Source organism: Papio anubis, chromosome 6 (assembly GCF_008728515.1).
Source record: "Papio anubis isolate 15944 chromosome 6, Panubis1.0, whole genome shotgun sequence".
NCBI classification, from domain to species: Eukaryota; Metazoa; Chordata; class Mammalia; order Primates; family Cercopithecidae; genus Papio; species Papio anubis.
In genome coordinates, this window is record NC_044981.1 from 153661061 (window position 1) to 153685929 (window position 24869).

Genomic DNA, 24869 nt, shown 5'->3' on the forward strand with positions numbered 1-24869 from the left:
GTCACCTGCCTTTATGCCATCTGTTATATTCCCAATTTAAACAATAAAATGCACTGTACCGCTGAAACTCCCATGAATTCCTTCAGTACTGAACACCTTAGCGATCCCAGTGCTATTAATAAACTATATATGACCTGAAGTTATTAGTTTTTGGCGGAAATCATATTGCAAGTACTTTTCTTTTACACAAATCTTTAAAGTTTCATTCTATACACAAATCTTACCCCAATACTGATTTTCCAGTTTCATCTGGTTTACGCACAGTAAATGGACTTGGATCAATTCCAACAGTCTTAGGCATAAAGTCACTAAAGAAAGGTGAAAACACAATTACATATGAATTACTGTCCATCCAGATGATATTGGCTTCCATCTCAGTTCACATTCTTATAATATGCCTTCTTAACTCTAGGAGTTACATATTATATATTCTGAGCCAACTGCTCAGGGACATAAAACCATGAACTAACAGCACTAGGTAATTTCAGTGTTATCAGTCTTAATTGTGAATTCTCTATGATCACAAGGCCCAGTAGTTTTGAATTTAAATATGATCTACTATAACAGTGTTGACATCTGAACTTCTGCTAAGATGTATACTATCTGGTCAATCTGGTTATATATCATGATTAATTCTCAGGTAAGATTTAAATGCCTAAAGGCCAATGACAAAACACTAGGCTGTTCAGTTTCATAGATAACATTTTTAAGCTATACCACCTAAGGAGGTAGACATAATGATCAAAAACACAGTGGTATGAACTGAAATATCAACATCTACCTCATTAGGCTGAAGTTAATTCATTAAAACACTGCCAGAACACTTTAAATAGAAACTCTTTTAATTTACCACTTACTGAGGTAAGCTAAAGCTTCCACATTATGCAAGGGCCACCTCACCATTACTGCTGAAGCCAGACCAGATTCCACAGTAGATGCAAAAAGGCAACAGTTCCAGGATTTACGCTGGATGAGACTCCTGGCTTCTGGCAAGGACACTGCTCCAAGTGTGTGACTGAATGTCACATTATTTGAAGGAAAAGAAAGTAATCTTGAATCTGGCCTAAAATAGCTATTGTAACAGTTTGAAAATGTTTCAAAGATGTAACTGGCTTAATTTCTTTTGGAACATACACAATTGGTCCTTTTCATTTGCAGATTCCATGTTTGTGAGATTGCTTACTCACTAACATGTATTTGCAACCCCCAAATCAATCCTCATGGTACTTTCACAGTCACTGCAGACATGTGCATGTACAGAATGGTGAAAACTTTGAATCCCCCAATGCTTATGTTCTCAGCTGAGGCTGAACAAGGGGTACTCTGCTTCTTAATTTCTGCTCTCGTATCATAAATAAATGTCTTTTTCACAGGCTATTTAACACTATGTTTTTCACATTTTTGGTGCCTTTTTTGGTGATCTTGCTATTTAAGATGGTCCCCACATATAGTGCCGAAGCTGTTTAGTGGTTCTAAGCACAAGAAAGCTTTGATGCACCTGACAGAGAAAACGTGTGTGTTAAATAAGCTTCATTCAGGCATGAGTTATAGTGCTGTTGGCCGTGTTATGTTAATAAATCAACAATATACAGATGCTCCCCAATTTAGAATGGGGGTTACATCCTGACAAACCCATAGTAACTTGAATATGTATTTAGTACACCTAACCTACTGTATGTAATAGCTTTGTGTCGTCTACCTTAAAAGTGCTCAGAACATTTACATTAGCTTACGGTTGTGCAAAGTCATCTAACACAAAGCCTATTTTATAGCAAAGTTATTATAAAGAATTTTGAATCAAAATTTGAAGTACAGTTTCTACCTAATGCATGTGACTTTTGCACCATCGTAAAGCTGAAAAATTGTAAGTTGAATCATTGTAAGGCAGGGACTGATTGTATATTAACTATGTTTCTGTCTTTAAACAAAAACACACACAAAACTAGGTTATGCATTTATTGGCTGACAAATATGATGTGACCAGAGGCTCTTACGAACCTAATCCTGTATTTCCCTTAGAAGCAATGGTTCAGTATTTACTAATTCAGTGTTTGCAGTGACTTTATAGAAAGTAGCTACCACAAACACAATTAACTACAGTAAGTCCTCACTTAATGTCATTGATAGGTTCGTGGAAACTGTGACTTCAAGTGAGACAATGTACAGGTCCTTAAATAATGTCGTTTTTTTCAACATCATTTCATTTAAAGTCAGTTTCCAAGAAGTTATCAAAGATGTGAAGTGAGGGTTTATATGTATATAAACACATATACATAATGTCACTTATCGTTTGCTGAGTTGAAAACTCCTAGAAATGACAAAGGTCTTATGGTTAAAACTGCTAAACCCTAACACGTTTAATTGAAAAATCAAGCAAGTAAGAATTTCAAACTGTTCCTCACTACCTGAAACTGAAGCAAAATGTAGAGTGATTTCTAGGAAACAAAACCACAGAATACGTTTCCACATGTACCACATAAAGTGTAAGCATATAAATACCACATCTGAAGAAAATGTGAAATACAAAAAATTAAATTTTAGTATAAAATATAATAAGTAATTTTCTTTGCTCAATTTTCTTATTCTGGTCCCAGCATTTTTCCTAAAGGGTTCCATCAAATTCTAAAAGAGATACAGAAAATGAAATGTGTCTGAAGGTGAGAGACTAGTATGGAGAGAGAATGGAAACCATCCCATATAAGTTACGGAAGAAAAAATGAAGGATATTTACCCTGAAAAAAAAAAGAATATGGCTTCCTCAAATATCTTGAGGCAAAAGAGGAACTAGATTTGTCCTGTGACTAATAAAAACAGTAATAACAATAGCTACCATTTATTAATCACCTGCCTGTACCAGGCACTAAAAAGGTACTTGCAGGGAATGTGTGTGCAGGACAAAGAGAGAGAAGGAGCGAGACAGAGGAAGACAGATTAAGAAAATAATGCTCAGGTAAGTTGGATAATTTTCCCAAGGTCCCACAGGAAGTGGCTACACCAAGATTCACATCCTAGCCTTTCTTGTACCAAAGATGATGCTTTTCCCACTAATTTACGTCAACTCTCAATTTCTGTGTTCAATGAAAAAACTGAGTTTATTCCAAATGGCAAACTAGGACCAATAGGAGGCAGATTTCAACTTATCAAAGGGGAGAAATCAACTCCAACTGTCAATAGAACAATAGAAGGGGCTGCCTCTTGAAGTAGTGGGCTCCCCATCACAGGAGGTATTCAAACAAAGGCTGACTACCCACCTGACAGAAGGCCTACAGAATGGATTTCTGGTAAAGACACACATATACATACAAACTAGGAAAATTACAGTTCTCAAATACTTATGGTATCAGAGTACACACAACATACCGTGCTGAGCTTGTCATAGCCAAGCAAAAGGTATCATCAAAGCTGCTCAACTCATATGGCCGAAAGAACTCATTGTGGATATCAATCTCTTCTTCGTATTTGTGGAATTTCTTCACTATCAACTTCTTTAAGTTCACAGCACAGATAACTAAGAGAGATACTGCATGTTACTCTAAAAGTCTGAGATTATATCAAGTAAACATTTCCGTAATATCAACTGTGTTCACAGACAGCACTGTGATAAGTTCTGTGGGGGACACAGCCTTGACCGAGGGTAAGCTCCTGCCTCCAACACTTACACAGTTAGAAAGGAGATGAGATAGACACAGAAAATACAATGCAAAGCTGAGTTCAAAAAGCTCTAAGGAGCCAGGAGGGCCTCAGGAAGTCCAGTTGGAGCAGGGAGTTATTTAGAGTAGGCTCTTTAAATTCCTTTTTGCTCTTAAATAAATGCCCTTTGTGTTTTAGCTAAAAATTGTACAGCTTTTCCCTAAGTTTCCCTTTATGTTTCAAATTCTGTTAATAGCCAGTGTTAGATAGTTAAAACCCTTTCCTTTCTCCCAGAACAACTAAACCTTCTTAGCAATATGAGTAATCATTTTACCCAGAATTTCAAGTTACAAATACCTTCCAAAATGAATTTATAACTTAATAAAAACCAAAAATACTTTGTAATCTTACTTTATGGCCTTCCCCACCCAAAGTTGGGATGCTGAACCATGACTAGATGGAGTCCTCAATTGGAGCGTTCCAGATTCGCAGGAGATCTTGCTAGGAACCCTTTACCAAATGGAAAATGAGCTTGCTCAAGGTCAGGGGAGTTAGTAACAGGGCCAGAAATTAAGCTTTATTTAAAATTGGGCAATTATTTAAATTTGGCAACAACATTCTAATGTATTATACACTTGAGGGTATTCCTTTAATATAGAATGTTTTCTGCCCCTCTGACAAATTAATGAAATTTAATTTAAATGTGACTAAAATGTACTTTTATACACACATCTGTACCTTTTTTCACTGCTTAGCAGAGGAAAAAAGTTTCAAGTTCTCTTTGTGAATGGGTCCTTATTTCCTCCGCATTCCCCCAAAATATGCAGAAATATAAGCTGTACTAGTTTAAAGTGATGAGCTGATATATTTTATTGACTAAATATGAGAGACATACATAATAGTAAGACAATACAAGGTATTGGCCTACATAGATAAAAAGAAGTATAATATAATTCCTGCCCTTTAAGAAGCTAACAGGTGTTATAATATCCTATCTATTAAAGCAGCAACATAATACTGAATAGCCATTCATTTGTTTCTAATAAAATACTATGTGCAAGGGATTTAATGCTTCAAGTTCATTAAGGTATAATTCCAAAATATGTTAGTGTAAAAACTAAAACACAAACAGTTACCTACCTTCATCATAGGGTAATGGTAAATGCTTTATCACCTCTGGTGTCCACCAGTAAGTATAACTATAAAACAAAAATTAAAAAAAAAAAAGGTGAACCAAATGTAAATGTTGGTTTTCTACAATTTACTGCAAAAAAAGAATTTATACGGTCTATAGTAACATGTTTCCTCCTACCTCAAAGTTAATTTTTATCTTTTTAAAACATGTTTGCAAAGCTTTTGACACAGTAGGTCTTCAACATGGTAATTCCCTTTCCAATCACTTTCTTCCTTCAACTATGCCGTGGATCTACAAAAATGCCATGAATCCACCTGAGAGTCAAGATGCTCTGATGTTATTTACTTTTAGCTAAAAAGGATTAGAATGTAATAAGCTGACTCTATGAACTGCTGTTAACTTCTCCCAGGGACTGTGCCTACAGTGACTTACTCTGCCACAGGTGAGAAGTGGGACCTTAACCCAAGTCCTACAACCAGGATTCCCTCGCGTGCAGTTATCTGACAGTTAGAATCTACTCTGCTGTATATGTATACATCTGTGTGTATAGTTAAAACAGTTAAGCAAAATCATTAAGGAATGAATTGGACAGTACTAATGAACAGGTTCCCTTAGAAAGCAGTATAGACCCTGTTATTCTTTAACTGTAAATACGTGCTACTTGATTACAGAAGCTAGTCAGAGCAAGAGTAAAGAATGTCAACTGTCTGGATTTCTGCTAGAAGGCTCGTCTGCTATAAGCAAAGAATCTGAAAGAATCCTAAGTGGCCTTCTCTCTGAACACCTAATTTAATTCTCAATCAAATTCTAATGAAATGAATATTTAGAGGAAAAGTGATATTATGTCAAAGCTCATGAGAGCTAGGAAGGAGAAGAATGGAAAACAATATATCAAGAATTTTTAAAAATCAGATTTCTAAAGATGAAAAAAAGAGCCTATAGCCAAAAATTGCTAAAAAGAGAACTTAATATAAATGAAAGGTTTTCTAAAAATATAAAGCTGAAATTACAATATTGAATAATCCTGATTATGAAGCAACGGGAAAGTATCCAAATGAAATTGGCAACATAGGGAACTCTCCTAGAGATGGGAAGCAGAATACACAACCACTAATGAAAGAAGGAATATGAAGCCTAATGAATTGTGTGGGGCGAGTCACTGTTCTGACAGGAAAGGTTCTTAAAGTTTTGTTTTAGACTGAAGTTACGCTTTACAGCAGTGCTACTCAAAATTCAATGTGCATGTCAATCACTTTGGGATCTTGCTAAAAGGCAGATGATTCAGTAGGTGGGGCCTGAGATTCTGCATCTATGACAAACTCCTGAGCAAAACCAAAGGGGCAGACCCTCCAACCCCTTTTCAATAACAAGGTTTTGAATATAAAAAGAACAGAGCAAGGATAAGGCCGCTGCTTGTGAAGAATTCACTCAGTCATTCCACATTTATGAAGCACCTGCTATGTGTCAGACACTGCTCTATGTGTTGGAAGCGCCAAGCTGAAAACAATGACAGAGAAAGCAGAGCGACTTAATTCCAGTACTGTTTCTATCCTCCCTAGCCACAACAAGTTTTGCACCTGAAAGAAAAAACACAAGATAAGAGGGAACTCTGTACCACCCAGAAGACAGAAGCATCTCTACAAGCAGGCCAGTGTCCTGGTGTAGCTGAGATCAATAATCTTTAAGGAACAGTGAAACACGGAGCTGATACTGGAAATGGGCAAATGCAGTCTTTAATTTTTACATTTACCAGAATTTATTTATTTATTTTTTCCAACTTTAAGTTCTGGGGTACATGTGCAGAATGTGTAGGTTTGTTACATAGGTAAACGTGTGCCATGGTGGTTTGCTGCACAGATCATCCCATCACCTAGGTATTAAGCCCAGCATCCATTAGCTATTCATACCGATGCTCTCCCTCTCACCCTCACCACCACAGGTCCCGGTGTGTGTTGTTCTCTTCCACCATGTGTCCATGTGTTCTCATCATTCAGCTCCCACTTTTAAGTGAGAACATGCAGCGTTTGGTTTTCTGTTCCTGCATTAGTTTGCTGAGGATAACAGGAGTCTTGATGCTCATCAGTGAGAGGGTGACAGATTCCAAAAACCAGACATCAACAAGTGATGTAAGTGATGTTGATCTCAGCAATGTAACAGAATCAAATATGAGACAGAGACGTGTTGTAAGTGCCCTAAAAAGATGGCCAATGCATTCTCTGAATTCACATATATTCACAAAAACAAGCCACACCAAGCTAATATCATTTCCTTTTCTGATAGGAAAGTCAGACTGTCAGATCAGGGGAATGAAAAAGACATGGACTAATTGTTTAAGAGGGGTGTATGCATGTGTGTATGCATGCATCTGAGTAAATCTAATTCTGTGATGATCTAACCCTGGCAGGGGAGGAAAGTAGAGAAGTTATCAGTATATGAGGAATTCCCTAAAGAATGTTGCTTACAATCAGCTTGCTTAGGAAGAAGAAGTAGACATTACAAAAAATGTTTTAACTCAGAATTCTTGTGGTGAGCAAGAATGAAAAGATAATCATGTATTCATGATTTAAGACCAGGCCATAAACTTTTAAAAAATATTACTAAATTGTATTTCCCTTAGCAATACGTAGCAATTTAACAACACTTTTAAAAGATTCCAAGTCTTTTGGGTGAGTCTCAGAAGCAAAGAAATATCTGCCTTGGAGAAGATAAGCTAAAATGGATGGAGGATCAGAGCATCTAAGGCGACTAAGCCCAAGATAGGGGAATCTTTACCGCCTCTACTACCAGGTACATTTATCCAGAGGAAGAACAACGGACTGGGTCAGAAACCTGCTTTGGGACCAGGGATCAGAAAACAGGAGATTCCAAGTGAGTGTCGCTTCCTTCTTTGCATACAAAAAAGCCAGTAAGTCAGATTCTCTTTCCTTTTTCAGTTCCTAGTATTAAGAGTTCTCGGTTCCACAGGAAGGTTAGGGAAAAATTTTAAAGACTGTCTTTAATTTCCCTAGCTAACTTGGGAGCCCTCTGAAACATTCATGAATGTCAGCAAAGCAATCAATATTTGTGAACAAGACAGAGAAATGTGGGCAGGGCAAGAGTATAGTTAAGCAAACCTACAGCTGTTTAAATGATTACAACCAAAGGCACTAAACAATGTTATGTGGAAGGAGTTGTCTGTGCGTGGAAATCAATGGGTTCTGCCATTGACCCTACTATAGACAACATTTTTCATCAAATACTCGAATTAGGATCAAGATGATCAGCTGATTAAATCTGAAGAAACTATAAAGCTAGAAGTATTCATTAAAGGATACACATTTTAATTTTTTTTTGGAAGGAGGCAAAGCATATATGAACATGACAAGAATGGTACCAACGTGGCGGAGCAGCAATGGCACATGTTAAAAAAGACTTTTAACAGACAGGAAGGTCTAACAGACAGGAAGCTCGGAGTGCACACTGTGATGGCAACGCTGAGGATGGCTGGTGTGACCTTATGCTTATCAGTGAAAACACAGCATCTAGGACAAGGGGAGTGATGGTCCCAGAGGTCTCACAACAGCTAGCACAAATCAGACCAAACGCTGACCATTATTGGACCCAGATCTGCGGGCCACAGTTTAAGAAGAACATTGACCTCAACTGGAATATACACAGAGGACAGTGATGTTCTGAATGCCGGAGGGACTTGAAACCACAGCATACAAGGAACAGCTGAAGAAACCGGAGCTATTCAACCAGTAGAAGAAGAGATTTTGAAAGTATATGAACTCATCTTCAAATATTTAAAAGACTATCAAGTGGATGAGGAAATCTTGTTTTTAAGGTCTTTAGGATTAATAAGTAAGATTACAGAGGAGCAGATCTCAGCACGACGTGAGGAAGAATTGTGTAAGCGAACTGTTCCAAAAAACTGCCTCTTCAACAGTTGACAAACAAGAGCTTGTCAAGCATAGGCCAGATTACCTCTCCCTAGGGAAACAGAAAGGGAACTCACATATCAGACAGGGGGCAAGCCAATAAATCTCCGAACTCTAGGAGTCAATGAAATAATTAACGCTTAATGCCTAAAAGCATCTTGGTGACATTCTAAACACCAGTTCATTAGATGGGATCTTAGATGATTATATGCCATATTAATCAAATTCAGAACAAAGCTTCAATTAGCGGTTTTAGGCAGATCAATAAATGTGAGATTTTGTGTCACTGAAGTACTTATCTCAAGAGGACCCTGTTCCAATGAACTCTAGGTAGAGTTAGGTTTATTCCCTCTTCTCTTATTGTGCAAGAAAAATATTATTTCATAGCATAGATATGCCATGCCATTATCTATACCATTCCCGTATCATTGGTAAACACGATATAAAATACAACATGCCACAAATTTCAAAACACCCATGAATAAATCATAAAGTCTTTATTAATATTACATTAATAAGTCACATTATCTAAGTTTCCAGACTTTACGGGCATCCTGTATGATCTTTAATAGATATTAAAAACTAGGGAATGTTATCTCCTTAAAGAATAGTAACAGGTCAGGTGCAGTGGCTCCCACCTGTAATCCCAGCAATTTGGGAGCCAAAATGGGCAGACTGCTTGAGCCCAGGAGTTGGAGGCGAGCCTACGCAACATGGCAAAACCCAGTCTCTACCAAAAATACAAAAATCAGCTGGGTATGGTGGTGTTCACCTGTGGTCCTAGCTACTTGGAAGGCTAAGGGGAGAAGATGGCTTGAGCCCTGGGAGGGAGAGGCTGCAGTGAGCCGAGATCGAGATCGCACCACTGCACTCCAGCCTGGGTGACAGAGTCAGACTCTGACTCAAAAACAAACAAACAAAAGACGGTAACAATACTATCACCTATTGTATGTAGCTAGGTGCTAACCATTTATATGATCTCATCTGATTCTCTGAGAAAGCTGTAAGTTAGGTACTATTATTGTCTCTATTTTAATGATGTGGAAACAGAATGAGACCAGTTAAGTGACTTGCCCAAGGTCACCCAGGTATTAACTGAAGGCAGGCTTTCCAGAGTCTGGCTACTTCAGTACTGGGTTTATTCTGTGTCAGACCTAGTATTAAGTACTTTCCATATATTTTCCCATTTAAGCCTCAATGACCCTGCGAGGTATGTATCGTCATCTCCATTTTACAGGTGAGAAAATGAGGTTGAGAGGTTAATGGGTCGCAGGCCACACACTTGCAGAAATTCTAGCTCAGCTCTACCTGAGCCTGAGCTCCGTGCTGTTGTCCTGTTACTGCCTCCGGGTAAACTGTTCATTTCTTTTGAGAATTGTAATGCTGCTTTAACTGTCAGCAAAATAACCTGTACAGGTGGGTGACACTAGAAAGTTTTTTAAAAAACTGTTTATGCGCAGTACCAGTACCCTCTTCCCCTGACACCAAAAAACAGTTTTCAGAATTTTGACATTCTAGAAGAAAAAACAACCAACCAACCAACCAACCAGAAAAAGGAGATCTAAATCAACTGAGTAAGCCATATTATCTACTTTGATACAATTTTATTTTCAGTGGTAGGCTTAGAGCTGATTCTCACTGAATCATCTAACTGAATAATCTTAGCCAAGACATTATCTCTGCACCTCAATTTCCTTTTTTAGAAAATGGGGATGTAACACCAGCTTCCTTTTATTCCAACACATAAACTCCAAAACCACCTGCCTTCGTTATGTAACTCAAGGTGAGCAAGGGGTTTAAATTATGCTTTTAATACACAGCTAATTTCTGCAGTGGAAAATTGAGTTATGGCTGTTCCCAAGCTGTATCTAAAATATCTTCAATACTTACAGGTAATATAAAAATTCAGAAAATCAACCATATTTACCTATAGTTAACTGTCATCAGTAAATACAAATACAGGTATTTATACCCATCGCTCAACAAATACACAGTTCCAAATTTCTTGTCAGCAAAAATTCATGTAAATAATATTTTATTAATAATAAATTTAATGTAAAAATTAGCAGTGCTCCATTTATAGGGAGAGTAAGCTCAAGTATTAAGTTGGTTATTCCAATAATATGTATTGATAAGAAACAGATAAACTCTGAGACCTTCCTAATATTTTAAATATTCCTGAAGCAACACAGAACTTAATAACAACTGCAAGAGCTGTACCTGCAACTTTGTCCGTTGTTCATGGTCCCATACACACAATTAGCACAGACTGGCAATGACTCCTACAGTGTTTGGTAGGTTTTTTTTTTTTTTTTTTTTTTGGAGACAGAGTTTTTGCTCATTGCTCAGGTTGGAGTGCAGTGGCATGATCTCGGCTCACTACAACCTCTGCCTCCTTGGCTCAAGCGATTCTCCTGCCTCAGCCTCCCGAGTAGCTGGGATTACAGGCACGTACCACCATGCCCAGCTATTTTTTGTATTTTTTTTTTAGTAGAGATGGAGTTTCACCATGTTGACCAGGCTGGTCTCGAACTCCTGACCTCAGGTAATCCTCCCGCCTTGGTCTTCCAAAATGCTGGGATTACAGGCGTGAGCCACCGCGCCTGGCCTGGTAGGTATCTTTATACAAAATCAGGGCTCTATTAAATTGATGTTGTAAGAGAAAAGCACAACGGGAGAACTTGACATTAGAGGCCTTTGAGTGCAATGGACTAGGCTCTAACCTCATGTATGGTATGTAAAAAATTTTATTTATGTGGCAAAATTGATTATATTATTATAGTACATGACTCCTCAGTTAAAAAACACTAAAGAGCCTCCTCCTTAAATCCTTGCAATGACTCCGTGAGGTGTGTCCAGGCATTTACGTTTTCAGATAAGGAAAATAAGGCTTAGAGAGTTTAAATTACTTGACCCAGGTCACAGAACTGCAGAGATTCCAACTCAACTCTACCTGACCCTGAGGCTCACACCACAGAGTGTCACACTAACCTGCTTCAGGTAAACTGTTTGTTTCTTCTGAGAATATTATTACCAATTTAACTGCACTCGAAATAACCTGTACTGGCAAGTGACTCAAGCATGTGAGTGGTGGGGACATGAAAGTGGTTATCTGACGCTAGCTAGTAGCACTGCTCTAGCTTCCTGTCTTCCCAGTGTCACTGAGACTGGTTGTTTCGTGGAGGAGAGAATATTGGAATTACAAGGTACAAGCTGCTTAGCTGTCACACTTGAAAAATCTAAGACTGACTCTGCATCTTAGAGTCCTTGAGAGTTTCAAGTTTGTAGGAAACACTCAAAGATGATACTGTTGGTTTGCTTTAGTGGAGCTACAACTTCTGTTCAACAATGAAGGTCTGAAACTTCATATCTTAGAGAAAATGCAAAACAACAATTGCTAACCACATTTTCCCCAACCTACTTCAGGACATCAACAGTACTGAACTCATGGCAAGCATGTGGCCAAACTGACTGCTTTATGCATGGGAGGATGGATACCCCATTCTCCATGATGTGCTTCCTTCCCATTGCATGCCTGTATCAAAACATCTCATGTACCCCATAAATATATACACCTATTTCATACCCACAAAAAAATTAAAAAATTTTAAAAAATAAAATAAAACTGACTAGCCTATGATTTCTCAAGATGAAAAGTATCTCATATTCCAAACAACACCAAATGGGAGTTTATATTACAGACTAGGAAGAAAAATACCTTCTTCTTGTTGGCAAAAGTCTCATGGTATTTTTGTGATGCAAATAAAAATCTGTTGGGAGTTCCCAGAGATGAGGTTTCCCTTCAGTGGGATGGAAAACTCCCAGGAAGAGATTAATGGAATCTTGTCTATCAGCATCTAAAAAGCAAAATATATATTTCAGAAAATCAATTACTGATGTATATAACTCGATAATATTTTCTTAGGAGGATAGTGGTACAAAAGTAGTATTTATACTTCAAATACATACAAATACAAGTACTTCATACACACATACATGAGTTACCAAGATTTGGCGCAGAATTAAAATCTTGCTGCAAAATGTTTCCTCTTTGTTCCATAGCTCTTATAAAATACACAGATGATAGCGAACATAAACTGCTTGTTGAATTTGGAGACACTTAAACATCTTTAAGAACTCAGAGAGTAAATACCTTAGATAGCAATTTTATTTTTAAAATGAAAATATATCCTCACCATTTGTTATTTTACCTGAAGTAAATGTATCTTCACTTTATTGCAAAGACAAGCAGAGACTTCAGAGACTAATAAAATGACCCAATTTCTATCCATATTCTGTTGTACAGCTTTGAACAAGTCAGTTGCATTGTCTCCACTTTTAATCCTTGAAAAGATACTCTCTCTTTCTTTAACAGAGACAATGTTTACAACATATTTTGTCCCTGTCAGCTGTGAGCCTGGCCCATTCTCTTTTGCGGTTGAAAATGAAGGCAGAGAAGGCATATGATAACAGCCTCATTCTAACTATTTGAGCATTCCAAAATTATCTTTTAAACTATACTATGAAATAACAAAACTGACGGTGTGTATGTTTTACTTCCTCTTCCTTTTCCTAATTATCTTTTGGTAAAAATGATAATATGCACTGAAGTGGTCTCATGAACCACCCTTCCCATTCTACATTCTCCTCCCTAGTGTCCTTCATTCTTTCTCCTTATTTCCTTCTTTCCATTCTTGTCTCAGAGTCCTGTATATTCCAGTTTGTGGCAGACATCCACAATATAAATAATAACCTCTTTCCAAAAATGAGCATAGAACTAAAAAGATAGCACAGTAGAAATGACTGCATTTGGAGCAAGGTAACATTATTATAAAATCAATTTTCTTCCAACAGTTATAGTGAACAAGATACACCTGAAATTAGCAACATTGTTCTCATTGGGTTATTTGATCATTACGGCAAAACTAAATGACTGAAATACGAAATACAGTACATCAAACACGTATTTCATATATTAGACAGGAAGCATTCCATTAAAACAGCACTTACCTTTTGGGCTAAAAGTAATATATAAAAAGAGACATGTTTATGTGCTGAGCACATTTGGGGACTTTCTTTGCACTTGTTGAGAGAAAACATCAAGCATTAATTAATGCATACATTACTGCCCCAATTTGTACCCTCTTTACATAATACAAAAGTAAACATGTTGCTCTTATGGCAATTACATTTTTTATGCTTCTTAAATAGCCTTAATAGCACTTAATAGTTCATTTCACATAGTACCTCAAAATATCTTAATATAATCTAGAGAAGCTTTCCACTTTTCAGCCACATTTTCTAGGAGTTTCTTTCATCCTTTAACAGGAGTTACCTTTAATTTTTAGCAAGTACGGTAAAATGTAAGATGTGAGAAACATAGCCAAAAAAAGAACATTCTTTCAAAGGATCATAAAGAAGACTTCTTAGAAGTACTGCTGCTGCAACTTAAAATACATGTATGATGTTTATCGTCACTTACTAAGCTTGAGATATAAGTGAGCCCTAACGAGCCCAAGGATCTTCTCCTGGCTACTTCTGACTGCAAATAAAACAATTACCTCCAGGAAGATGGTGGTACTCTGGATATGAACAAGGGTTTAAAACTGGTAGGCTCTCTGTGGTTGTGGATAACAAGAGGGCAAAATGATTAGCCACTTTTATGTTTAATTGCGCTTTAAGGGAAAAAAGAATATGTGCCATTCAAATACCATTCAAACAGGTTAAACATTAGCCAACTTTACTACTCACTATATTTAAATAGATCAGGTTTAAATATAACAATTCTTTTTAATTAGAGAAAAAATCACTTTTGAACTGAAATAGCTCTTATTCTAATACTAAGTTTATGATACGGTGGCCTCTGAAATCAGCAGTGAAAGGAAGTATTATTCAATAAACAGTACAGTAGTATTGGGGTGGAGGGGGAAGGGACAATGATGTCAGATCCCTACCTCACATCAGACATTGAAATAAATACCAACGAAATGTAGGAGAGACACAAATTAACCCCTAATAGAAAAACAGATACACACACTTCAAAAGGAACAGAAACAGCCAATGGATATATAAAAACCCAACTTCGCTAGTTATCAAATAATGCAAATTAGAACAACATACCATTTTCTGCCTGTTAAGTTGTCAAATACATTTCAAAATAGGCACTCCCATAACTCTGCCAAGGGGAACATTAACCGTTACATCCTTTCTGAAAGGCAATTTGGCAAATATGTATCTATATAATATATAAATAGATATTTTAAGCCCTAAAAATTATTTTTACCCTCTGACCTAATAAATTTGCTTCTGAACTTTTCATAAGATCAAAATATGAAAAAAGGTATATGTTCAAACATGTTTGTTTAGAACGACTCTAAATGTACAAAGCAAATACCTAAATTATGATGCTTCTCAAAGATAGAATACCATAAGGCTACTAAAAATCATGTTATAGAAGAATAAGGTTATAAAGATTCACTACATTATCTAAAGGAGCAAAAGCAGGTTATAAATTACAGGTATAGTAAAACCAGAAGGATCATGTTCTCCAAAATATACAAGTGGCTATCTCTGGAAGGTAGGGATCATATGATTTATTTGTGAGCCATTCTGTACTTTGTATAATTAACATATATTACTTTAGTATTTGAAAAAAAATGGCCAGGCATGGAGGCTCATGCCTGTAATCCCAGCACTTTGGGAGGCTGAGGCAGGCAGATTGCTTGAGATCACAAGATTGACACCAGCCTGGGGAACACAGGGAGACTCCGTCTCTACAAAAATAATAAAAAAATGTGAGCTGGGCATGGTTGCACATGCCTATAGTCCCAGCTACTTGGAAGGCTGGAAAGAGGGAGGATCACTTGAGCCCAGGAGGTAGGAACCAGCCTGGGCAACATAGGGAGACCCTGTCTCTACAAAAAAATATAAATAAATAAATAAATAAATATTAGATGGGTGTGGTCCCAGCTACTCAGGAGGCTGAGGTGGGAAAATCACTTGAGTCTGGGAAGTCAAGGCTGCAGTAAGCTGTGATAGCACCACTGCACTCCAATGTGGGCGGCAGGGTAAGACCTCACTCAAACAAACAAACAACAACAACAAACCCCTGCAGTCATCCAGATAACAGTGGGTGGCTGTGGTTGTGTGGACCAGTATGTCAGAAGTAGGGATGAAACACGGAACACATAATTTTGGAGGTATAACCAACAATATTTGTTGATAGATGGGATTGGGGAACAGTGATGAGGAAAAGAAATAATGCAGGGAGAATTCCTAGGTTTTCTGAATTGATCAATGAGTATTAAAGTAGAAAAAATAAGTAGAGAAACGGACTTGAGACACAGTCAAGAGTTTCTGTCTCAGAAATGGTAAATTTGTGATTTTGTTAGATATCTGTGGTAGGAAGAAATCTGGCCCCTAAGACCTTTGCTCCCTGGTATCATACCATGAATATTTTCTACTACATGGCAAAAAGGACTCTGCAGATGTAATTAAGGTTACTCATCATCAACTGCAAGATAGAAAAATCCTAACTCATCTGGTTGGGTCTACTGTAATCACATTAATCCTTTCGAGGCTGAAGAGGAAGGCAGAGATTTGAAGCACAAGATGTATTTGGTGCACTGTGGTAGGCTTTAACATAGAGCAGGCCACAAGCCAAGAAACGCAGCAGCCTCTAGGAACTGAGAGTGACCCTCAGCCAACTGCCAGCAAGGACATGGGACATCGGTCCAATAGCTGCATGGAATTCTGCCAACAATGAGAAGGAGCCAGGAAGCCTCCAGATAAGAGCCCAGGTCAGCTGACATTTTGACTTCATTTTAATGTCATGTGACATCATTTTTACTTGAGACTTGTGAGACCCTAAGCAGAGAATACAGCTCAGTAATGCTGTGTCCGTAGGTTTCTGGTCCTCAGAAACTCTAAGATAATGGGTATTGTTTTAAACCACTGAGTTTGTAGTAATTTGTCATGGCAATGATAAAAACTAATTCAATGGCCGGGCATGGTGGCTCACTCCTGTAATCCCAACACTTTGGGAGGCCGAGGCAGGCAGATCACCTGAGGTCAGGAGTTCAAGACCAGCCTGACCGACATGGAGAAACCCTGTCTCTACTAAAAATACAAAATTAGCTGAGCGTGGTGGCACATGCTTGTAATCCCACCTACTTGGAAGGCTGAGGCAGGGGAGTCTCTTGAACCCAGGAAGCAGAGGTTGCGGTGAGCCGAGATTACACCATTGCACTCCATCCTGGGCAACAAGAGCAAAATTCTGTCTCAAAAAAGAAAAAAAAAAAAAACAACCAGAAAACAAAAAAAACTAATTCAATATCCCAGAGGAGATGCTAGGCAGACATTTAGATAAATGAGTCTGGAGTTCATGAGAAGTTAAAGTTAGAGATAAAAATTTGAGTGTCAAATGCATGGTGGTCAAAAGCTGAATGTGATACCCCTAAGACAAAACTGGAAAAAAGAAGGGTTTAGCAACAGGGCAAGAGAAGTCAATAAGAGACTGAGACTCTCTCCTATTGGGGGAGATCTCAATATCCCACTGAGAGATCTCACAGAGTGAAGTTCAAGAAAGAGGAAGTGGTCAACTGTGATGAAAGTTGTTGAAAGGTTGAGTAAGATGGAGTCAGAAGAGTAAACATTAGATTTGGCAATGTGGGGATTGTTGGTAACCTGGACAAGCACAGTTTCAGTGTTATGGCAGGGCAGTTGTCAAGTGGAGCATGTGGAGAGAACAGGGTGGAGAAAACCCTTTCAAGAGGTTTTGCTCATGAGAGCAGGAAAATAGGACTGTGGCTGGAGGGGGATGTGGGATTAGGAATAGCTGGAAAGGGTGGATGGAAAACGCTAAGGTATGCTTTTATGTTAATGGCAATGATGCACTACAGAGGGAGAAACTGATGATGTACACCAACGAGCATATAGTTAGGGAACACAAGAAGGCATGGGAGTCAAAGAAAAAGACAAGGCTTGGCTTCAGATGGAGCAGGGCCACCACAAGCACTGTAATACAATATAGGGTAGAAACTATGGGAGCAGAAAACGACGGCCTCTGCATTTGATGGTAAGAATTAGAGTAAGTTCCCTTCTCATAACTTATTTTCTCACTGAAGCATGAAGCAAAGTCATCAGCTGAGACTGAGGTGTTGTAGGTTTAAGGAGGAGGACAAGTTATGAAATGGTCATTTTGGAGAGTGGAAGAATGAACTTACTATGGAAATGTCACAGGACAGTCAGCTGTCCTTTGGAGAACTGTAGTCTGTTTAAACTAAGAGTAATAAGTTACAAACTTTTCTCTTGCCATGTATAACTGCTTTGGTTGCAGGAGAGGTGAAGTGTTGGGCTTTAACAAGAGTTACCAAGGGTATTAAAACAAACGTTATTAAAACAAAACATTTTTCCAACTGTTTTATTTCTGCTGTTGCCAAATACAGCTTATTCACTCACAATCTGCTGTTTGAAGGATGATCTCAGAAGGCTATCTCACTATTCTTGATAAATTAAAATGTTCTCAGCATGTTCCCTTTGATGTCCCTCTTTCAGCAGTGAGCAGAAAGGGGAAGAAACTGCTGGCAGTCCTTTAGAGTACTAGCATAATGCCAGGTGAAGCCATCTCAGCACCATCTTCTGGGATCACTGTTTTCCACGCGCGGTAAGCTTTGAAGTCCTGACACTGTGATATAATTTGGACATTTGTCTCTGCTGAACTCTGGTGTTGAAATCTAATCCACAGCGTTGGAGATGGAGTCTGGTGGAAGGTGTTTGGGTTGGTGCACTCCTTGTGATAGTGAGTGAGTTCTCAAGAGATCTGGTTGTTTAAAAGTGTGTGGCACCTCCTTTCTCTCACCCCTTGCCAGTGAGACACCTGCTCCCCCTTCTTCTGCCAGGATTAAAAGTTCCCCGAGGCACCCCCGCAGGAGCCGAGAAGATAATGGCACCATGTTTCCCATACAGCCTGCAAAATCGTGGGCCAATTAAACCTCTCTTCTTTATAAAATTAATCAGTCTCAGGTATTTCTTTATAGTAACACAAAAACGGCCTAACACACCTTGGGAGCTTTTCTCTTTAGATCCCTGTTGAGAACATGATTCCCCTCCATGCATGCATATACACATTCACTACATTTAAATTATGCACACGCATGTGGGTGTATATATTTATGTTAGGCCTATATATATATACACACACACATATATATATACAGCAGGTCTATTATTAACTGCTGTAGGTTTCTTATCTTTTTTTTATAATAGGATTTAAATTCAACCAGCTTCAGCAAGAAAATCCAGGCTTACAAAATTTGCATTTAAAAAAAAAATAGAAAGAGCTTAGCAAGGCCCTTAAGGGAATTAAAAGCTCTCCCTAACATCTGAAGAGATACCTATGCGTTCCCTGTAAAGCATCCTCCAACTGCCTATGTAACTAGTTACATTAAACACTAAAAGGTGCTTCCTAGACAAACATGCATGCTAGCATGTGAAGCCTCAAGAACAGTAAATAAAGAGATAAATAAATAAAATAAATAGAAAAAAGGGTCAGGTGAGTTGCCCACATAGCATCAATCCGTCCACATAAACCAAGGGTAAAATTCCTAACAATATAATTTCACTATTCTAGTTGCTTTTGCTTGCTTGTTTTTTGAGAGAGAGTCTCACTCTGTCACCCAGGCTAGAGTACAGTGGCATGATCATAGTTCACTGCAGCCTCGAACTCCTGGGCTCAAGGGATCCTCTGCCCTTAGCCTTCCACATAGCTGGGACTACAGGTGTGCATTACCATGCCTGATTAATTTATATATTCATTGTAGAGATGGGATCTCACTATGTTGCCCAGGCTGGTCTCAAACTCCTGGGCTCAAGCAATCCTCCTGCCTTTGTCTCCCAAAGTGCAGGATTACAAGTGTGAGCCATTGCACCCAGCGCTTTTTTTTTTTTTTTTTAAGTCTAGTTAATCAGTATGTTCCTGCCTAGCCCAGAAGCATAACATGAGAAGACTTACTAAGTTTTGCAAAGTTGTCTTGAGTGGTTTAAAGAAAATTGTTCTATATTGTCACCATTATATAATACCCATTGTAATTTAAAAATAAGTTGTACATCCCAATGACACCATGCTTCTTAAAATAAAGAAGCCTGTTTTAGCCACATTATTCATAAAATCATTCCTTTCATAGTAGTTCCTCTTTCAGTTGTGCATAATTTTGCCTTACCTTTCCATTTGTGCACATTATTTTCTCATAACTATCTTTATCTTTTATATTACTCCTTTCTTTTTTAAACATGGACAGCTACACAGTCATTCTGTCTGTCCTCTAGTCTTATTACAAAGCACATTACACTCAGGAGGCTGAGGCAGGAGAATCACCTGAATCCGGGAGGCAGAGGTTGCAGTGAGCCGAGATTGCGGCACTGCACTCCAGCCCGGCGACAGAGCGAGACTCCGTCTCAAAAAAAAAGCACATTACTTGATCCTTAAGTGTCAATAATGACCCCTATTACAGGGACAATGATGACAGGAGAGGGCAAAAGAGCAGATGCCCTTTTTCATGGTGATATACACCCTGAGGGATATGTACATGTTAGCACATGACAGAAGTAGCCGGTGAGGATTCTCCTCTCTGGGTTTTCAGAGGGAGCATGGCCCTGTCAACACTTAGATTTCAGACTTCTAGCCTCCAGAACTGCAAGACAATACATTTCTATTGTTTTGAGCCACTAGTTTGTGCTGTTGTGATACAGCAGCCCTAGGAAATGGAGTGGATTTCCCCCGTGTGTGTGGGCAGGGACACCTATGATTTGCTTCCGGCCAAAATATGACAAAGATGATGGGTTGTCACTCCCATTATTACATTACATTTATAAGACTCAGTCTTGCTAGCACACTAATCCTATTGTCAGCTGTGAAGAAGCACACTGCTATGAGTCCTACAGCCACAAGGAACTGAATTCTGCCAACATGTGGGATGAGAAGTGGTTCTTTCTCAAAGGCAGCCTTGAGAGACCCTAAGCAGGGGACCCAATTAAGTTGTGCATAAATTTCTGATGCACAGAAATTGTGAGATAATGCATATGTGCTGTTTTAAGCTGCTACATTTATAGTCATTTGTTACACAGCACAGAAAACTAATACAGTTGGACAGGAGCATAAGAGATGAGCTTTGCAATCTCTCTGGGCCTAGAAAATGTGGACAGCTGACTCTTATGGATGCTTTCCCAGATGCTTCTGAAACTGCCAGCACTAGGATTCTCTTACAATTCCCTTTTATCAGGCAGTTTCTTGTAACTCCTTCCTTAGCTCCTCAGGTATCCAGTGTTTACTTCCTGGATCTTGCTGCTAGGTCTTCCAAGGGCCTTACTGGCCAGGACCCAGGCGAACTCCATGGCACCCTCCTCCATAAGGCCCACATCTGGTTACCAGTCAACCCTCAAGTATCCTTTGGCCCACCCAACTGGAGGAATGCAGACAGTTCCCAATGTGGCACACTCTCCTCAGCCCATCCCTCTGCTTCAGATCTGCTGTACAACAGTACAAGACCTACATGCTGGGTCTGTTCAATAGCAGGATACCATGTCAAGCTCACCCAGAGTCCTGTTGAAGCCCACTCTCTTTTCACTGAGGGTGGGTGTTATTGCAGGTAATAGTTCACTCCCAAGGACCTCTTTATTAATCTTCTTCTCCGTATTCTGTGGACTTTCCTATCCTTAATCTGATACAAGGGCTGCAGACTCATGAAATTCCTTCATAAATTCTGTGCACGGGGGTTTGCCTCACAATCACTTTGGTCTGTGATACCTATTGTATTGGCAATTCCATCAGCATGGAGGCAGGAAAAGCACCATTTTAACACCCTGTTACATGTAGTATTCACAAGTCATAAAACAGTAGAATTTAATGAGTATAATTTAGTGCTAATATCACAATTTGTTTCTAGTTGACATTTAAAAAATTCAGTGATATTTACACTCTTAGACAATTGTCGAGACTTTGAACCCTATTTAAAAAAATGACTCAACGCCCTCAAAAAATTTTATCTATATACTGCAAGCAGAAAAATAGAAAGAGACAGAAGCCAAGGAATTAAAGTGTGTTGCATTATATAAAAACTCTAATTATGGGTGCCAAAATGCAAAAGTGTTCTATTTAAAATACAAATGTTTATTCATTCATTTATTGGACAAACATTTACCGAGCACCTTCTAAGTGACAGACTGTTTTATTTAAACTTTTAAAACATTTAATTTTAATTTTACTTAGCCAGATAGCTTTAAAAAATGTATAAAAAATGCACTTCAGAGTAAGTCTTTAAAATAGCTATTACTTCAGAATTACCTGAAAAAGCGTTGCTGTAATATCTAGACAGGGTTTGCATGATGTCTTTTGAGTGCTGGGTCCACGGTGCTATCTTTCTGTAGGTTTTCACACGATGAACAAGTTGAGAACCACCATACTGAAGGGATAGGGTATCACCATGATCTTCATAGAGTTCCTCAAATAACCTAAAAAAAGAAAAACTCGCATTAAAGAATTTCACCAAAATCAAAGCACAAGTTATTCACTTAGCCAAACTCCAAACAAGTCTTATACTCTAAAAATTCTTCTGAGCCTTTCAAGTTAGATTCTTCAACATCTTGAAACTAAATGCAATGCTAATATATTTTAGAGTGATATTCCAGTAAACACCAAAGCTATAGAAAACACTAAAATGGAAGCAGGGGCACCAAAAACATAACCCACCAAAGCCAGACCAGGCTGTTTCTAACCATACTTGTAAAGACTCCTAACTTTCTGCAGCCTGCCAGAGCAATTCACCTCCCATGACAGAATGTACTGTGCTCTCTGAATTGCCTTTGAAAAAAGAATATGCTCCTGTCACAGTGTCAGTCCCTTCAAGCTGCTGCAACAAGACACCATAAACTGGGTGGCTTAGAAACAGCAAACATTTCTCACATTTCTGGAGGCTGGGAAGTATAAGATCAAGGAGCTGGTAGATGTGGTGTCTGGTGAGGGCCCATTTCCTAGATCACAGATGGTCTTCTCACTGTGTCCTCACATGATGGAAGAGGCTAGCTAGCTCTCTTCAGTCTTTTTTATAATAAGGACACTAGTACCAGTCATGAGGGTTCCTCTCAGCTCTACTCATTTCCCAAAGGTCCCACCTCCTAATAGCATCCCTTTCGGGGTGAGGATTTCAACATATGAACTTAGGGAAGACACAAACATTCAGATCACAGCAGACTAACAAATCATATGCTTTCTTAGATATGTACTTTTGAAACCTGTGTTTCTTCAAGTGTCTGTTAATATTTCCAGTGCAGTGATATCTGTTGGTGTGGCCATTTGTAAACTGATTACTTTCCTTAGCTGAGCCTTTATGACAATTTCCGATGACCACTATCAGCTATCATTAATTGTATTTTCAAAAAATAATACTTCATGGACTGCCACAGATGCAATAGACAGTGAAGAAATAGTAATCCTTAATGAAGAATCAATCTTTTATACATCTCAGATTTTTAGTATGTATGAAGACACAGTACTTTTTTTGAAAATGCCATCTGGATTTGTTTTAAAACAACACCCACTAGTTTGTCTAAGCACTTTGAATTTATCTAAAGAATGTAGTGTTTATTCATAATTAACACAAGCAAAAACAACAACAAAAGAAAAACCCAAAGCCCAAACCATGGCAAGAATACACAAATTTTTAATAGAAATATTTATTCTAAGACACCAACATCCACTGCGGAAAGGACACCCTCTTCAACAAATGGGTGCTGGGAAAACTGGATATTCATATGCAGAAGAATGAAACTGAACCACTGTCTCTTGTCGTATACAAAAATCAACTCAAGACAGATTAAAGACTTAAACATAAGACCAAAAACTATAAAACTACTAGAAGAAAATATAAGAAAAACAGAATTAGTTTGAATAATGTTTTCTAGCAACACAATTTTTGAGAAGCTAAAAGTAGAAACACTTTCATTAAAAAAATCTTATTATTAACCAGGTTTGCCTTCCGCTATTATCAGCATTCAAATAGCAAAAAGTAAGACTTACCTAACTGCATCTGTATCAAACTGTAGATTAGGTTTGTCGATCAGTCCCAATGAATACAGCTGATAGGCCAGAGCACATTTTCCCACCATAAACTGTGCTGTGTTGGTGCGATCTAAACAGTCCACACAGTTGGTTCGAAGGATGCCAGTCTAAAGAGAAATACCTTGAGATTTTCAATCATTATTCCATCACCAAAGAACTTCCATACTACTTTAGATTTAAGAAGAAAAAAAAAAAAAAAAAAAGGTCTATGGGCAGGTGTTACTCTTGAACAAATACTATTAAATTTTATGTAAAGTCAAAATAATGAAGAACATGTTTAAAGTTGCATAAGGTTATATATGCTGCTCACTTATGTTGCTGGAACAGCATCATTAAATCTTCTGGCCTATATTTGAATTTACTTTGTTAGTTTAACAAAATAAAACAAATGGCTAACAATTTCCACATGTACCAATTAGCAAAATATGGGCTTTTTTCTGACATATCTCCTCATTATACAACCTAAATATTCAGTGGTTAGGACCATATCATTGTTAAAGCATAGTTAACATATATACTACATATGCTTGGTTTCTTTTCCAAAGTCACTCTAATTTGTTCTTTTCATGTTCCTGCTTGTGTTTCTATTTCCAGGAATAAAATTTAATACACAGAAAAAAATCCATAGGCCATATTATTTCATTTGCACATTTTTCTTTTTTTCCTTTTCTTTTTTTTTTTTGAGACAGAGTCTTGCTCTGTCACCCAGGCTGGAGTGCAGTGGCACGATCTCGGCTCACTGCAACTTCTGTCTCCCAGATTCAAGTGATTCTCCTGCCTCAGCCTCCCGAGTAGCTGGGACTAGAGGTGCATTCCACCACGCCCGGATAATTTTTTGTATTTTCAGTAGAGACAGGGTTTGACCATGTTAGCCAGGATGGTTTCGATCTCCTGATCTTATGATCCACCCGCCTTGGCCTCCCAAAGTGTTGGGATTACAGGTGTGAGCCATCGCGCCCAGCCAGCTACACATTTTTCATAAGCATTAAAGACTAGAAGTAAGACTTTCAACAATCATTCTCAAATAATAATTCTGCATTAAATAAGATACAGGTCTCTACATGAATGCTTA

General features: G+C 38.2%; 1 protein-coding gene across 7 annotated transcripts in view; it reads right to left on the reverse strand.

Annotated features, from left to right (window-relative positions):
* FIG4 (FIG4 phosphoinositide 5-phosphatase) overlaps window positions 1-24869 on the reverse strand; it is a 126549-nt gene that overhangs the window by 34422 nt on the left and 67258 nt on the right. For all 7 annotated transcript variants that reach the window (XR_004184454.1, XM_003898322.5, XM_031667540.1 and 4 more), the window contains 6 exons: window positions 23756-23904; window positions 22025-22191; window positions 12404-12542; window positions 4771-4829; window positions 3361-3508; window positions 225-308 (listed from right to left, as the gene is read on the reverse strand). Coding sequence is in view for 6 of the 7 variants with exons in the window: in XM_003898322.5 (XP_003898371.1) it covers window positions 225-308; window positions 3361-3508; window positions 4771-4829; window positions 12404-12542; window positions 22025-22191; window positions 23756-23904 (746 nt within the window). In the remaining variant the exon portion in view is untranslated. The remainder of the gene's footprint in view (window positions 1-224; window positions 309-3360; window positions 3509-4770; window positions 4830-12403; window positions 12543-22024; window positions 22192-23755; window positions 23905-24869) is intronic.